The 14,271-nt window shown below is 60.3% G+C and overlaps 5 protein-coding genes across 5 annotated transcripts; all 5 read right to left on the bottom strand.

Annotated features, from left to right (window-relative positions):
* Nucleotides 1-377: 377 nt before the first annotated feature.
* Nucleotides 378-938, bottom strand: LMJF_24_1250 (amastin-like surface protein-like protein; the record flags this gene model as incomplete). The annotated part of the gene is made up of 1 exon (XM_001683589.1): nt 378-938. One exon carries the CDS (start codon nt 936-938, stop codon nt 378-380), a length of 561 nt encoding a protein of 186 aa, XP_001683641.1.
* Nucleotides 939-2,253: 1,315 nt separating this feature from the next.
* On the bottom strand, nt 2,254-4,080 carry LMJF_24_1240 (conserved hypothetical protein; the record flags this gene model as incomplete). Its single annotated transcript, XM_001683588.1, has 1 exon — nt 2,254-4,080. One exon carries the CDS (start codon nt 4,078-4,080, stop codon nt 2,254-2,256), a length of 1,827 nt encoding a protein of 608 aa, XP_001683640.1.
* Nucleotides 4,081-4,943: 863 nt separating this feature from the next.
* On the bottom strand, nt 4,944-7,232 carry LMJF_24_1230 (conserved hypothetical protein; the record flags this gene model as incomplete). Its single annotated transcript, XM_001683587.1, has 1 exon — nt 4,944-7,232. One exon carries the CDS (start codon nt 7,230-7,232, stop codon nt 4,944-4,946), a length of 2,289 nt encoding a protein of 762 aa, XP_001683639.1.
* Nucleotides 7,233-9,220: 1,988 nt separating this feature from the next.
* On the bottom strand, nt 9,221-10,852 carry LMJF_24_1220 (conserved hypothetical protein; the record flags this gene model as incomplete). The annotated part of the gene is made up of 1 exon (XM_001683586.1): nt 9,221-10,852. The coding sequence occupies one exon, from the start codon at nt 10,850-10,852 to the stop codon at nt 9,221-9,223; it is 1,632 nt and encodes a 543-aa protein (XP_001683638.1).
* A 2,911-nt stretch (nt 10,853-13,763) lies between these two features.
* LMJF_24_1210 (putative translation factor sui1) lies at nt 13,764-14,087 on the bottom strand (the record flags this gene model as incomplete). Its single annotated transcript, XM_001683585.1, has 1 exon — nt 13,764-14,087. The coding sequence occupies one exon, from the start codon at nt 14,085-14,087 to the stop codon at nt 13,764-13,766; it is 324 nt and encodes a 107-aa protein (XP_001683637.1).
* Nucleotides 14,088-14,271: the final 184 nt, after the last annotated feature.

Genomic DNA, 14,271 nt, shown 5'->3' with positions numbered 1-14,271 from the left:
GGGAGGGAGAGAGGGGCTCGCTGATGGCCGCGTGTGGTGGAAAGCAGCGGCGAAGAAGGGGCTGGGGGGGAGGGGAGGGGAGGGGAGGGGAGGAGGGGATGAGGTAAAGACCTGTTGGCGCACAAGCAAAACACAAAGAGGCACACGCGCACACGCACGCGTGCCCACACGTTAGGAGATCAACAAAGGAAACAGACAAACGGAAAGCAGCGGGAGAGACGGGAACAGGAGGGACGGGGAGGGGACGTGACGGGTGGAGGGAGGAAGCGCTGGTGCGCGCGTGTCACCCACACTTCCGCACCCGTACGCCATCATGGTCTATATGCTGACTCCAGTTCTGTTGCATTTTACGCGTACCGTGGCTTCTTTGAATCGTCCTAGTGCTTGGCATCAGCGGCGTTCTCTTCCTCCTTCGGCGGGCGCGTCCAGTTAGTGCAGGCGAGTATGACCACGGCAATGATCTCCAGGCCCCAGGACGCGACCATCAGCGCGAAGCCGGCGGTGTAGGGGTACTTGCTGCCAAAGCGGTCGCCGCACATGGTCAAGTTGTAGACGCTGGCGACGCAGGCCCAGGAGATCATGGTGCACGGGATGCAGACGGCGGCGAGCACGAAGGGGACGATGACGGGGATCTGAATCTGTGTGTTGAGCACGATGGCGGATATGAGGCCGGCGAAGCCGCACGCGGATGCCATGACGCCGAAGGCAGCACCGCAACGCATTGTGGAGGTGCGGCGCGCGCAGCCAAAGGCGGCGTCCCCGGTCAGGTCGTACGGCACGTCGCCGCAGAACTTGCGGTAGCCCCACATGGTATAGCAGCCGTGCCCCGGTGTCTGGAACTGCGCGGTAGGGGTGGCGACGAGGGCGAAGGCCCAGGCGAAGAATTGGATGATCGTGAAGCACATCGCGCCGGTGTAGTAGGCGAGGCAAGCGGGCATCTTTGTGTGTGTGCGTGTAGCGACGGCGTTAATAAGCAGACAGAAAAGATAGCGTAGTGAGAGCTTGAAAGGTGTACGTGGAGAAGAGCGGAGGTGAAGAGAGCGAGGCGGAAACAGTGGCTGCAGTTTGCGGACAGCGTTTCTATTGCGACACCCGGTGCCAGGGGAGGGGTGGTGGTGGTGAGGAGGGGTGGGGTGGGGTTGGAGAGAATCGGAGAGGAGGCACAGTGAAGAGAACAGTGAAAGGGAGAAGGACATCCAGGTTCTCTGTGCTGAAGAGCGCAGTGCGTGTGTGTGTGAAGGGGGAAGGGGTAGGCGGAGGGGTTGCAGGTGGCGCAGCTTTCGCGCAAGTCTTTCATCCACGCAAAGAGAGAAAGAGTCTCAGCAACGGAGGGTGCGTATTGATGTATATGAGTGTGTTTGCCCAGGCTCACACCCACGTACACATGTGCATACCCCCTCCCCCCACGCGGTCTCTCTCTCTATCTCACGCTATCCGGCATCTTGTACAATAAGCACTTATGCTCTTCCTTCTTTGGCTCATTGCAGTGCTATGGTGAGCGACACTGGCTCTCCGCTTGCCACGCGCTCGTTGGTGGAGGGGTGCGTGAAGATGAGGAGGCGATGAGGGAGACGCGTACGCGTGGGTGACAAACAAAGAAGACACGCGAAGAGGGACGAAGAAGTTGCTTTCGTGTTTCCATATTGTGTTGCTCGTGTGCCTCACGAGCGCGTGACAGGGGGCACTTTCGCACGTTGGCACGCACACACGGAGACTCAGACACATATTCACAGGGAGACGAGCACGGCACCCGTGAGGGTGCCAAGAGTGCAGGTGCGTGTGCGTATGCCAAAGGAAAGGGGAAAAACGGTGACAAGCAGCGAACGCGCTTGGTGGTGACTGCCTCGCGTCTTGTGTGGGTGTATCGCCCCTCTTCGAGTAAACAAGGGGAGGGGGAGGGAGAGGGAGGGCAGAGTGGTGGTAGCGATGCGGCTGCGACTGTGAAACAAGAACGCCAGCAGCAGCCCAGGCGACAAACAAGATCACACACACACACACACACACACACAAAACGTGCGATGCCTCACGCTCCATCCACAGACCATCCTTTCTCGCCGGCACGTGCGCCTGCACACACTCCTTCGCGTGACTCAGCTAGTTGCAGGCAACGGCAGTTGCAGCGGTGTGGTGCATAGCTACCACTGCCAGTGTCGCTCATGGATCCAGCGATCATTCGCTGCCGTTACACTCTTCGGCTTTCCCATCGACGCAGCCGCGCCCCTTCCCCCCCCCCCCCATCTACACACGATGCGCTCACTGACGGGTGAGCAGAAGGCGCTTGATAGAGTCAAAGTCGACATCGAAGGGGATAAAGACGACGCCGCTGGGCAGCGTGTCAAAGCGGTCCGACACAACCCATACCATTCGCTTCTTCACCGGCATGCTGGCCGGCACCACGACCGTGCCAGCACTCGACGTCCCCATCCCGCCATCCATGATGGAGCGCAGAAAGGAGCCAAGCTGCGCTTCGTTTTGCTTGATGGTGCGCGCGAAGCGCTCCAGGTGCAGCACGAGATTTCCTTCCGCCCGGTTCTTCCACTCTGTGTCGACGCTGAAGTCCACCGGGATATGGCGACTGACGTGCTCGAGCGCCATGATCGCGCTGTCGTGCTGGCGCTGGAAGGTTTCCATGCGCTTGAGGTTGTCCTTGAGCACACGGAGCATCTGCCCTGTGTTCATGATGGAGTGGTTGAATGTGACTCGACCGTCGCCGCCGATGCGGAAGCCGATCTCCTTCCGCGCCCCGGCAGAGGTAGTCGTCCGCATTGCGGAGCCCGGCAGGGCACTGTAGAGGTGCTCCACAATGCGTATCTCACCGCACTTCTTGAGCAAGTCGGACTTGAGGTTGTACTTGGCGACGGCGCGGCGTATGGTTGTCTCTTCCTTCATGAACCGGGCGATCAGGTCGTCCTGCCACTGCGTGCTGCCGGCGATCGGGGACTCCATGGTTACCCGGTACACGTGGAACATGTCCGCCACGCGTGTGAGCTGACGCTTGCGCTCTTGCAGCTTCGGCGCAGTGCCGACGCGCCACTCCTTGTGCTTCTGCACGCACTCCTGCCAGACGGGCTGCGGCAGACTGAGCAAGAACTCCTCCCACGAGGGCATGCGCTGCACTGACAGTACAATCGACCCATCCGGTGCAACGAAGTTGTCGAGGGACTTGAGGCTAAGGACAATGCAGACGGACGGACGGAACGCTCGACCGCGGTGCACCTCGTACATGCGCTCGATCCGCTCGAAGGCGACGACGAAGCGCTCGACGGAGGAGTGGCTGCCAGCCATGCGCAGGTCGAAGGGGCGCAGACCCCGCTCCGTCATGAAGTCCTGCACATCCGGATCCACCTCCCCGTTTGGGCCAATGATCGTCTTGGAAGGTACGTACGGCGCCGTGCTGCCGCCGCCCCCACCGCCGACGGTGCTCGTGTACTGGCCCGCCCCGGTGGGCTGCACCGACTGCGTCTCCGGCAGCGATACGAGGTAGCTCACTCCGTCTTCCTCCACCACCAGTAGGACGCTGAAGCGGCGCAGATTTTCCACTGACTTGTCACCGCGGATGTAGAGAGAGCCAGACTGGACGAGGTGCTCATTTTGTTTCTCATCGGCGTAGCGGAGCACCGAGTTGAGGTCCATCTCCACCCCATCACTGCTCAGCTCGAAGTCTTCGTAGATGCCGGCGTCGACGAACAGCTTCGTCAGTTGCTGCTTCACAATGCGGCTGTCGGAGTAGGGCGTGATAGCGCACTCGATCGCCTTCAGCCCCGTCGCTGCCGCCGAGGCCGCTTTGCCACCGCCGCCACCACCGGCCGCGGGTGACCCGCGATGGGGCTGCATCCAGAAGAGAAAGAACTGCGGCGCGTTGTCGCGACCGTGGCCGTTGGGGGAGGACGACGAGGATCCCAGCGCCTGGCTTGCCCGCTCGTGCATGAGGGTCTCCAGCCGAATCATCGTCTCACCGTTGTGCTGCGCTTTTTGCGCATCGATGCCCCACAGCACGTCGGGGTGCGCACCGGCGAGCTTCAACTTTCGAAACATCTGCGCAAGCGACTTGGCCTTGTAACGCGCGAGTGTCGCCCACATTTTCTCGCTTCTTCAGGCGTCCTCGTGGCTCTGTACGTGTGCTCTCCATGCACGCAACCTTCACTGCCCCGGCGCCCGCCAGCTCTGACGGCTCCGCCCTTCTGTGCGTCTGTAGCAAAGGGAGGGCTGGGGAGAGACAGAGAAAGAAAGAGGGAGAGAGCTCACTCGTTGGCCTGCGTGTGTGCCAGTGTGTGCACGTGTCGTCGCCTCCTACCTTCACTACAAATAGAGAAGCGCGAGAAGAAGGAGACCACGTGCACGGGAGAAACAGAGAGGGAGCCGTCATGACGAAGAGCAGCAGCGATGATATGGCATCGAGCAATGCAACGCGGCACGTACAGCCACGCCATACCCCCGACACGCACATCGGGTGTGTAATCCGAGCACAGGAAGGGGGGCAAAAGGCAACAAGAAAAACGGAAAATGAGGGAAAAGCAGGAGGCGGTGGCTGAAAGCAATGGAGAGGAGCAAGAGAGGCGCAGCCGCGTTGCACGCACACGCACATACACACACCGCTGCCGTTTCATGCAATGGCCCGAAGGTCTCTTCTCCAGTTTGTGCATCCGAACTCTTCAGGAAGCAGCAGCGGCCCCCGGAGGCGCACGTGCACGTATACATGTATATGCAGGCGCGTATGTGTCTCTGTGTGTGCGCGTCCCATTCGCTGTGTTCGTTGGTTTACTCTCGAGGGTGAGGGCGGAGAAGAGCGGGAGGCGACCTCGGAGGCAAGGGGTCGAAGTAGGAAGGGAGGAGGGGGTGGCACGGCTGCGCATAGCGCCCCCCTCCCCCCCCCCCCCGCATTCCCTTCCCGCCACCGCCAACAGTAGAATTGGACATGCTTACACAGAGTGCAGGTCGAAGCTTCATTTTCCTGGGTCATTCTTGGTGCAGCTCGAATCACCATTGCGCTGCTCCGAGTCGCTGTCATCTCCACCGTTAGAGGCAGCACTGTCACCGCGCTTGCGCGTGTTGCCGGCGCGCCAGCCCGATCGGGAGCGGCCGGCTCCATTTCCGCTTGCGATCGAATTCCTTTCTTCAGCGCTCTCGTCCATACCCTTCCCGCCTCCATGACCCACGCCGTCACCGTTGGGGCTCCCGCTGACATTGTACTTGGCTGGTATGGCCTCCGCCACGGCACGCACATGATCGACGAAGTTCAAATTGGCCATCACGCGCCCCATGTCCGCCTCCTTCGCGGTCCAGCGCTCTTTCTTGGTCACTGGGTCGTAGCGTGGGTATACCTCAACAAAGCCGAAGGACTCGTAGAGCCGCTTCGACGCGACTGGCGACGCAAACTCGATCCGGCTGCCGCCGTCCACGAGGTGCTTTTCGATGGCCATGTTGAGGAACGCGCGGTGGCGGCCCCGCAGGCTCCACTTGAGCAGCTCCATCGTCATCAGAAGTCGCGCCAGACCCTTGCGCTGATGCTGGGCATGTGTGGCGCTTAGTGTGATGTGCACAAAGTCGGCCACATCCGCGATGGCCATGCACTGCGCCATGAATGGCGTCAGTGCGGACGGCTCGAGGAGGCCGCGCTGTAGTGAGCTCTTGAGCTGTGTGATCGTGGGCTTGAGGTTGCCATAGAGGTCTCGGCCGCTGGACAGGATGAGGGAGCAGATGCGTCCATTGGCCTGTGACTGGAGCGCGATGCCTTGCACGTACGGGTGCCGGCGATTTTGCACCTCTTTCAGGCAGTAGGCCGGGTAGTCGGCCGAGAAGGTGGCGTCTTGGATGGCCTCCGCGCAGCACCCTAGGCACTCAGCCACCTGCTGCTCCGTGAGCGTGTGCGCGGGCAGGTGCAGCATGTTGTAGCCTAGCTGATGAGCCGTGTTTTCGATCATGCGGATGAGGCGCCGCAGCTCATCGGCGAGTGGCGCAAGCGGGGATCGATCTGGTACCTCGCGCAGCTTTAGCGGCAGCTGGCGTGGCGCCGGAGGCTGCCGACTCAGCAAGGGGTAGCTCGACGAAGAAGAGCCGCTTGTGGAGGTTGGGGGCAGCACAGGCAGCGCCGACGTAGCGGCTACGGTAGCGTCTCCCGTGCCACTACTACCGCCCGTTTGAGCAACAGCTAAGCCATTCACGGCTGTGACCACCGCTGCGGCTGGGCTGAAGAGGACCTTGACGGACTCGCCCAAGGACGTCGTGATGGAGGTCGGCTTCTGCGACCCCGGCGGCGGCAGCGGCGGCGATGAGAAGGCGCGCGGCTCGGTGGGCAGGGAGTCTGCCGCGGTGCTGGATGCACCTGTCGGCGCGGAAGCCGGCGTGGCCGTCTCTGTGCAGAATGGGCAGAGAAAGTCCCGTTGCCGTTGGCGCAGGCGCAGCTCTTCGTGGTCGACGCCGACGCAGGCGGAGTGGCACCAGTTGCGGCACCGGCAGCACTCCAGCAGTATCTCACTAGGCGAAACGAGGAAGGCATTGCAAACACACCGCAGTAGGCCTCCGATGACGACGCGCTGTGAGAGGGGAGAGAGGCCGCTGCCGCTGCTGTCGGCCGTAGCCGCCGTGTCGCCCGCCAGCGCGGAGGCGGGAGAGGAGGCAGAGGAGATGCGGGTAGAGGCGAGCGCAGAGCTACCGAGCGTGCCATCCCGTGGTGCAGGCGAGTTAGGTAAGAAAGACGATGCGTTGGCCGCCGCAGATTCCGTCCGTCGCCGGCGCCGGCCGTTGAGCGGCAGCGCTAGTGGGCTACCGGTGGCATCGCTGTCGCTGTCTAGGAGCAGAGAGGCGGTGCCGCGTAGGAGAGAGCGAGTAATCATGCGACCCTGCGGCACGACGACGACGACAGGTGCTGCTGGCGACGCAGCCAGTGAAGACGCTTCCAGCGTCGACGGCGCAGACGGAGTCGAATGGATAACGGTGCTCACCAACTTCGAGGCCTCTGAGGTGCCGCTGACGCTCTCGAGGGACACCGCCCCGCGGCCACGTTCGCCACGCGCACCACCGGTAGTGCTGCCACGTCCTAGTCGGCCTCGACCCCGTTCCCTGCCGCGTGCACCGCGACCGCGCATCGTTGAGAGCACCCTCACGACCGCCTCAGCGTCGAGAGGCTGCGGAGAGGATGACACTATCTCGTCGCCGGGGTCGGCTTCTGGCGCCCCTGCCGGTCCTCTACCACGCCCGCCGTGCCCACGTCCATGACTGCGACCTCGAGGCATGCTAAGAGTGTGTGTGTGTGTGTGTGTGCAAATCTCGATTATGTTGCTCGATTAGCTGGCGTCGCAGATGACGCTGCTGAGGCTGCTCTCTCTCTCTCGCTCTTCGCTACCTCCGCCCCTGCTTTGAACAGACGCCTGCGGACAGCCGACGTACCATCACACAAAGTGCGAAGAAACGTGTCCATTCAAACACGCCGCACCCATCCACACCACAGGCGACAACAACGCGAGGGGATATAAGGGGCCCAATGAGAAGAAGGTGGGGTCCACAGCAGCATAGGAATTACAAGACGCCGCCAAGTGTCCGCTTCCCCACTTTGGCGTCGACAGGCGTGCTGCCGTCGGTTGTTCTGGACAAGGAGGAGGGGGTGAGAGAGTGGCAGAGACGGGAAGCCGAATGCAGCGGAGCACAGAGAACCGGGACGCAGGGCAGAGCACGCCTAGATGCACACATATAGAGCCAGATGGGGAGAGGCGGCGCAGGTCAGGGTGGCATCAGAGGAGCAGCGAAAGAGACAGAGAGAGCACGCAAGATCACTGATGAGCAACGAAGCACTTGGTGTGATCGCGAAACACAGCCGCCAAGATGAACGCCTCGCGCGCGGGTGCATGCGTACCCTTGAGCCTCTGGATGCCGCCATCCCTTCGTGCTCCTCTGCGTCGCCTCCCTTTATCGTCCTTTTCGTTTCCTTTTATTCTTATTTTTTTTGGGGCCTCTCGATCGTGAACACACAGAAGGTGACGGTGTTCGCAGTATGCGTGTACGTGCGTGGGAGGTGAAAGCAGCACGAGGGAGGTAGAAGAGAGGCGAGAGGGACACACACACACACACATACACACACATCAAACCCCTCGCCCGAATTCACGTTCACAACTCGAAGTACGACAGAAGTAACACGTCATGCCGTCTTTCCTCTCTCGTTATTTCTTTGCGTGTATGGTGGTGTGGTTCGTTAGCGTCTTCCACCTGAGGACATATACTGACAGAGCCCTTTCCCACCCCACCTCTCCTCTCTGTATCTCTACGTGAGTGTAAGAACTAGCGCCACTGCATCTCCCTCACTTTGCACTGCTGATCGCTTTCAACGAAGCGCCCCTCCCCCCTCTCCCCCATACACTCCCCCACCAAAACACACACACACACTCACACACACCTGCCTTCGCTCTATCCTTCTCTGCCCTTCGCTCTCTCGCTCTCTCTCTCTTTCTGCCTCCGCCGTAAGTGTGCTGTTCATTCAAGAGAGCAAGAGCGAGAGAGTGAAGGGCAAAGAAGGAGTTCGGGGGAGGGGACGAGACGGACGTGCGCGTGCAAGAGAGGCACTGTCCAGAGCAGCAGACGAAGGAGGGAGGGAGGTCGGCCGCACATCACGTGTGGAAAGAGTAAAAGACAGGAAGAGGCGAAACACACCGTTGCGTTTCCCGTCTTCCTTGGCTGGTCTTATACGGTTGGCCACAGTTTGTGTGTGTGTCATCGCGTGTCAGTGCGTGATGATGCCCTTTTATTATGGAGGAACACAAAGTGTAAAAGTAATTTCACAACTGGACAAAGTAAAAGAGAGAGAGGCGGGGCACGAGGCGAGGGGGCGGTGCGTTGATGTATCCGGTGTGTGTGTGTTGGTGTGCGCGTGTGTGTGGGGAAGCCACACAAACAAAATCACCAACACACACCCACACACCCACACATACCAACGGGAGGCACACAAAACAACACAAGTCGCGGGCATAGGGTCAGAACAAGAGAGAGAGAGAGAGCAAGAGAGCAACGATACAGACACACGCTGACACGTCCACTTGCAGAGGCACCAAGGCTCCCACGCACCAAGAAAAGGGCGGGGGAGAGGGGCCAAACAGTCGTTCGCTTTGTGGTGATCGAGGCTCGGACTATCACCGTCTCTGCTCCTCTCTCCCTGCATCCATTCTCATTCTCTCTCGCTCGCTCATGCGCTACCGCGTCCCACTTTCACCACCCCTTGATCTTTCTCCCTGCTTCACAGAGGTCGACCGCGGCCGGCCGAGAACGCCGGCTTGCCGTCCTCCGGCCCAAGCGGCCGCATTATGCCGAGGGTGGAGGCCTGGCTGCGGATATCCTTCCAGTGGCTGATGCCTTTGAAGTCCATCGGCCGCAGCGGGGCCGGGGTCGCCGGAGCCCAGGCGGGGGCCATCGACTGCGGCCGCAGCGCCGGCGACGGCTTCTCGCTGCCGATGCCGTTCGACCCCAGTACCCGCCGCACCGTCACCTGCTGATCGTTCATGTCAAATAGGAGCCCGTACGACTGGCAGAGCTGCTTCAGCACCTTCAGCGCTTCCTTCGCCACATCGGAGCGAGAGAGATGGAAGCCCTCGTGCTCAGCGCTCACGCGCAGTTCACGCACCAGCTCCTGTAGAGAGCGCTTGCTCTCGATAACGGCGGCGCTCACGCTCGCCGCCGCCGTGCTCTTCTTCTTGAACTCCACTTTCAAGGGACGGGAGCCGAGCACGAACTTCTCCAGTCGCAGCTTGCACTCTTCCGCGATCTCGCAGTTGGCGTACTTGACGAAGACAACCCCCTTGAAGACGCCGCGCTCGCTGCGGAGCAGCCGTACATACGAAGGTGTGTGTGGCAGATTCTGCATCTCTGTGAGCACCGTCTCCGTCTTGGCCTGGTTTGGCATGCCTTTCAGCACCAGGGTGGCGTTTAGCACGCTGCGACTTCGGGACGCGAGCGACACGGCGGCAGTGGGCCAGCGGCGCTGCACGAACGTGACTGTTTTCTCTGCTTCTGCCTTTTCCGCAAATAGCAGGGACACTTGGTACTCGCCTCCGTGGTGTTCACCCGACGCCGCTGCCGCTGAGGCGGTGCCGTCGCCGTTGACGTGCGCCGCCGCTGCCGCTGATGCCGACGGCGGGGCGGCACAGGAGCTTTCACTCGGTGCCGGCTCTGGGAGGTCCGCCGGAGGCAGGCGCATGAGCGGGAGGCTAAGCTCGTTGTTCGTAGGATTCACTGCGGGCGCGCACGAAGGCGAAGAGACGATTTTGGCGGATGCGACTGCCGGGGCCAACGCTGTGGTCGTTGGGGGGCTTGCGTCGCCGCCAGCGCCACCGACGGGCTTGCGCGGGAACAAGACTTTGGGCAGACCCACCTCGATGCTCTTGAGCGGCGTTGTCTGTGCCTGCAGCTCGAACTCCAGGGTCTGCATTGAGACGCAGGAGGGGAGGAGGATGTGCACAAAGAAGTCGTCCACGTCGTCTGAGCGGACACCGGACCCTGCTACACTCGCCGTGCTCGTCGTTGCCCCCGACGCGGGCTTGCGCTTCTTCTTCTTGCCCGCTGCCACCGTCAGGGGCGCCTTGCTCTTGGCGGCGTCCTTGCTGTCCTCCGCCGGCTGCACGGCGGGGGGGAGGAGCGAACCACCAGCTGCAGTTACTGTGTTCGTGGTAGTGGTGGTGGTAGTTGCCGCCGCGTGCATCCCAGCCATACCCTTGCCGTTCCGTAGGGCATCCAGTGACGCAAGATGTGGGCTGCCAGACACGCCAGGGTGCGCGGCGGGCGTCGCGTTCAGCCCTGGAGAGTCACGCCATGACGCAATCGCGAACATCTCCTTGCTCTTCGGCAAGGGTATGTACTCGGGGTTGATGGGCATGGTGCTGGCTAAGGTTCCTCGTTTCTTTTACTTCTCGGTTATTCCCGCCTCGCGTCCTGCAGATTTGTTCACCTCTAAATTCGCTGATCGAGTGCCGGTGCGGACGGTGACGATGACTCACATGACCTGTGACTGTCGCCGCTGCACTGTGTCGCTCGCGACTCACCGACTGTGGCCAGCCTTCCCCCCCCCCTCGCTTTTTCGGTTGCTTGTTCCTTCTCCTTTTCCGGATCTCTCGGGCGACCGCACACTTTCACGCAATGACGTGATGGCTGCGTGCACGTCGAGCCTCCAATCAAGCACCCCCCCCTCCCTCAACAAGAAGCGGCCGGAGACGGGTGCGGGGAGAGTGAGAGCGCGAGCTGTTTGAGTGCTCGGACGCGCGCGTAGAAGCCGGTGTTTCGCACCGGCGTAGAAGATACGCGTTTTAGGATGCGGAACAGTGCACTGTGGGCTAGAGAAGATGAATTTCCGGGTCGCTCCCAATAAGCAATACGGGTCAGAGGACGTGAAAGTGATCCCAGACGGACACACTTACACCCACGCCCACGAGCAGACCGAGAAAAGACTACGACAACCGAACAATGAGTGTGTGTGTGTGTGTGTGTGTGTGTGGAGGCGAGGGGGAGAGAGAGAGAGAAATGCCGATCACACAATTGCCTTCTACTTCGTCTCCTACGCGGCTTCCGAGCCAACGCACACTCGGAGGGAGGGAGATACACACACACACACACACACAACACACCAAACAGCTATCACCGTTACCTAAGGAAACTAGCCGTATACACAAGCACACACAACGCACAGGCAATGGCTTAGCACCCACACATACACACCGTGCCACACCGACAACGAAAAAAAGGGTGGTGGTGTATACTAAGAGGGCACAACGCGCACCACCGCCAGATTGTCAGAGAGAGACGCGTGATGTGCTTGCAACCGCTTGTTTGCGTTGAGCTTCTATTGCGTATGAGCGTGTGTGTGTGTGTGTGTGTGTGTATGCGTGAATTACGGAGAGTATCGGAGTGGCCGATCAATGCTCGTTGCTGGTGCCTCGCTTCAATGCTCGTATTGACTTCGTTGCTATCTTCGCGTTTCTAAAGGCCGAAGAATCACACAGAAAGAGAGAGTGGATACGTTGCCACGTGCGTGCATGCGTCGATGAGGAGGGGGGGCGTAGGTCGTGAGGTGAAGGAGGGAGGGAGTCGTCTGTCCTTCTTTGTGTGCGTGTGTGTGTTGTTCTTTCGCCCCGCTTGTACGGATTCTTGCAGTTTCCCGAGACTACTTGACGGTAGCCCCTCTCTCGTGCACGCCGCACCTTGTGTGTGTGTGTATGCGCGTGCGTGCGTGTATCACCTCGTTCTTTACTACTGCGAATGGTTGCTGCGGCCGCTTGACGCCTCTCAGGCACAGGCACACCGATGCGGAAGAGAGAGAAGTAGGTCTGTGGGCGGTGAATGTGCGTTGACGAGGTGGAGGTGGAGGGAGGGGGAGAGAGGAAGGAGGACGAAGAGACTGACAGGAAGTGATCAGCGACGGTGTTCGTACGTTTGCATGTGTGTGTGGGTGTGCGTGTGTGTGACACGCACACGGGATGATGTTTGGGAGAGGGTGGGGGTGAATAAGGGCGGCAGTAAAACAAAACAGCGAGAGCAAGAGCGAGAAGGGTTGAGGTGGTGAGGTGAGAGAAGGGAGGGATACGAGAGGCGAGGAGATGTATGCTAAACACGTAAATGCATAAGAACACTGGCGGCGCGCACGCAGTTGTGTCGCCATGATATCCCCCACCTACTAGTCGTTGCGTTTTTTTGCTTTCGAATGACGGTGGATCTCGCCCTCGTCGCTTCTCCCGCTCGTTCCTCGCACGTTACTTCTCTCTTGTTTCTGTACGCTTCCTCCACGTCTGCCGCGGCGGTGCCGTCATCACCGCCGTCTCTAAGGTCTTACGGTTTGGTGGAGGGGAGAGCGCGGGATATTCAGAGAGAGAGAGAGTGCTGCGACGGTTGGGGTGCTGCTGCCCAATTGCTGTTTTGCTTCCTCGCTGCTTTTCTACACGGAAAGACAAGAGAAAGAACGGCGGCTCCTCGAACTTCTCCCTCCCGCACGCTTTCGCCTGCTCTCTACTCCCTTCGCTGCACCAGATCGACACACGCACACACACACGCACACAACCACACTAGTTTGCACGGCAAGCGATGGAGGAGGAGACAAGTCACTCGGTGTGTGCACTTGTGTGCCAGTGGATACGGCGGTGCACGAGAGAAGGCTATAGTACGTCGCTTCCTCCATTTACGTTAATTAGAACCATAGACACATACACTGCTTCTTCATCGCCTCCGCCATCCCTCCGTGGTTTTGGGTTCAATACGAGAGTACCGACCCAACCACCTTCATCGCACATGCTGCTGCACGCATGCACACAGCGTGCCGCGATTATCACAAAGGCTCTCTCTCTCAGACACACACACACACACACACACACACACACACGTACACGTGGCTAGATCGTCCACCGCATCTGTGAGGGTCCGCGTAGACATGCACCAGGAACCACACACCCTCCGCGCATCCGATGGATGGCATATGCAGAGGGGGACAAGGGAGACGGAGGGAGCAAAAGAGGGGCCTGAAACGGACACACGCGCTTACAGAAGGGCTACGCATCGAAGGGACAGTCATCCTGGCTGCCGCGTGGTCATCGCGTGTGCGTGTGTGTCAAGGGGGAGCGGCCCCTTGACACACACGCACTGGGTAACGGTCACGCACCCCCCTTCTTCCTCCCGAGCTGCCCCATGACGAGGCACCCGCGCGTACGCAGCTCCAATGAAAGAGCACATATGGGCACGGCAGACATGAAGACGCAGCGCCTTCTCTTGCTCTCATGAGTTTCTTGTCCCTTCCGCACTCCTTGTTAAAGAGAGTGAATCTCGAGGTTGTTCTCTGTCGCCATGTGCTCGTCTAAGAGGAACTGCTTAATGTTCTCGCTCCAGTTGCCCTGCAGCTGGATGACGGTTCCCGCGTCAGGAGTGCTGATCACAGTCCCGTTGCAACCCCAGCGGCGCTGGAACTCGCGGTTGATGCGGCGGAAGTTAAGCTTCTGGTTGAGTCCCTGAACTGTCGTCACGAACTTCTTGCCCTTGCGCTGCTGCACGCGGATGTGCACTTTTTGTCCGCCCAAGACGGCTCGCTCCGTCTCGCGCTGCTGGTTCACAATGGCCTCGACGGTGTCCTCCATGGTTGCCTTGCGCGGTCAGATATGCGGGTCCGCGGATTATCGAGGGAGTGGCAACGGAAGAAAAGACTGCACGGCGTGTGGAGGCTGCTGAATAGGATGGCGCAGAGAGGGTTGGGGTGAGGAGAGGGGGGGGGATGGATGGATTCCACGCGTGACAAGCTGCACGAGAATGGCTGCTGAAGAG

Source organism: Leishmania major, chromosome 24, assembly GCF_000002725.2.
Source record: "Leishmania major strain Friedlin complete genome, chromosome 24".
NCBI lineage: Eukaryota > Euglenozoa > Kinetoplastea > Trypanosomatida > Trypanosomatidae > Leishmania > Leishmania major.
This window is presented reverse-complemented; position numbering and strand designations above follow the sequence as displayed.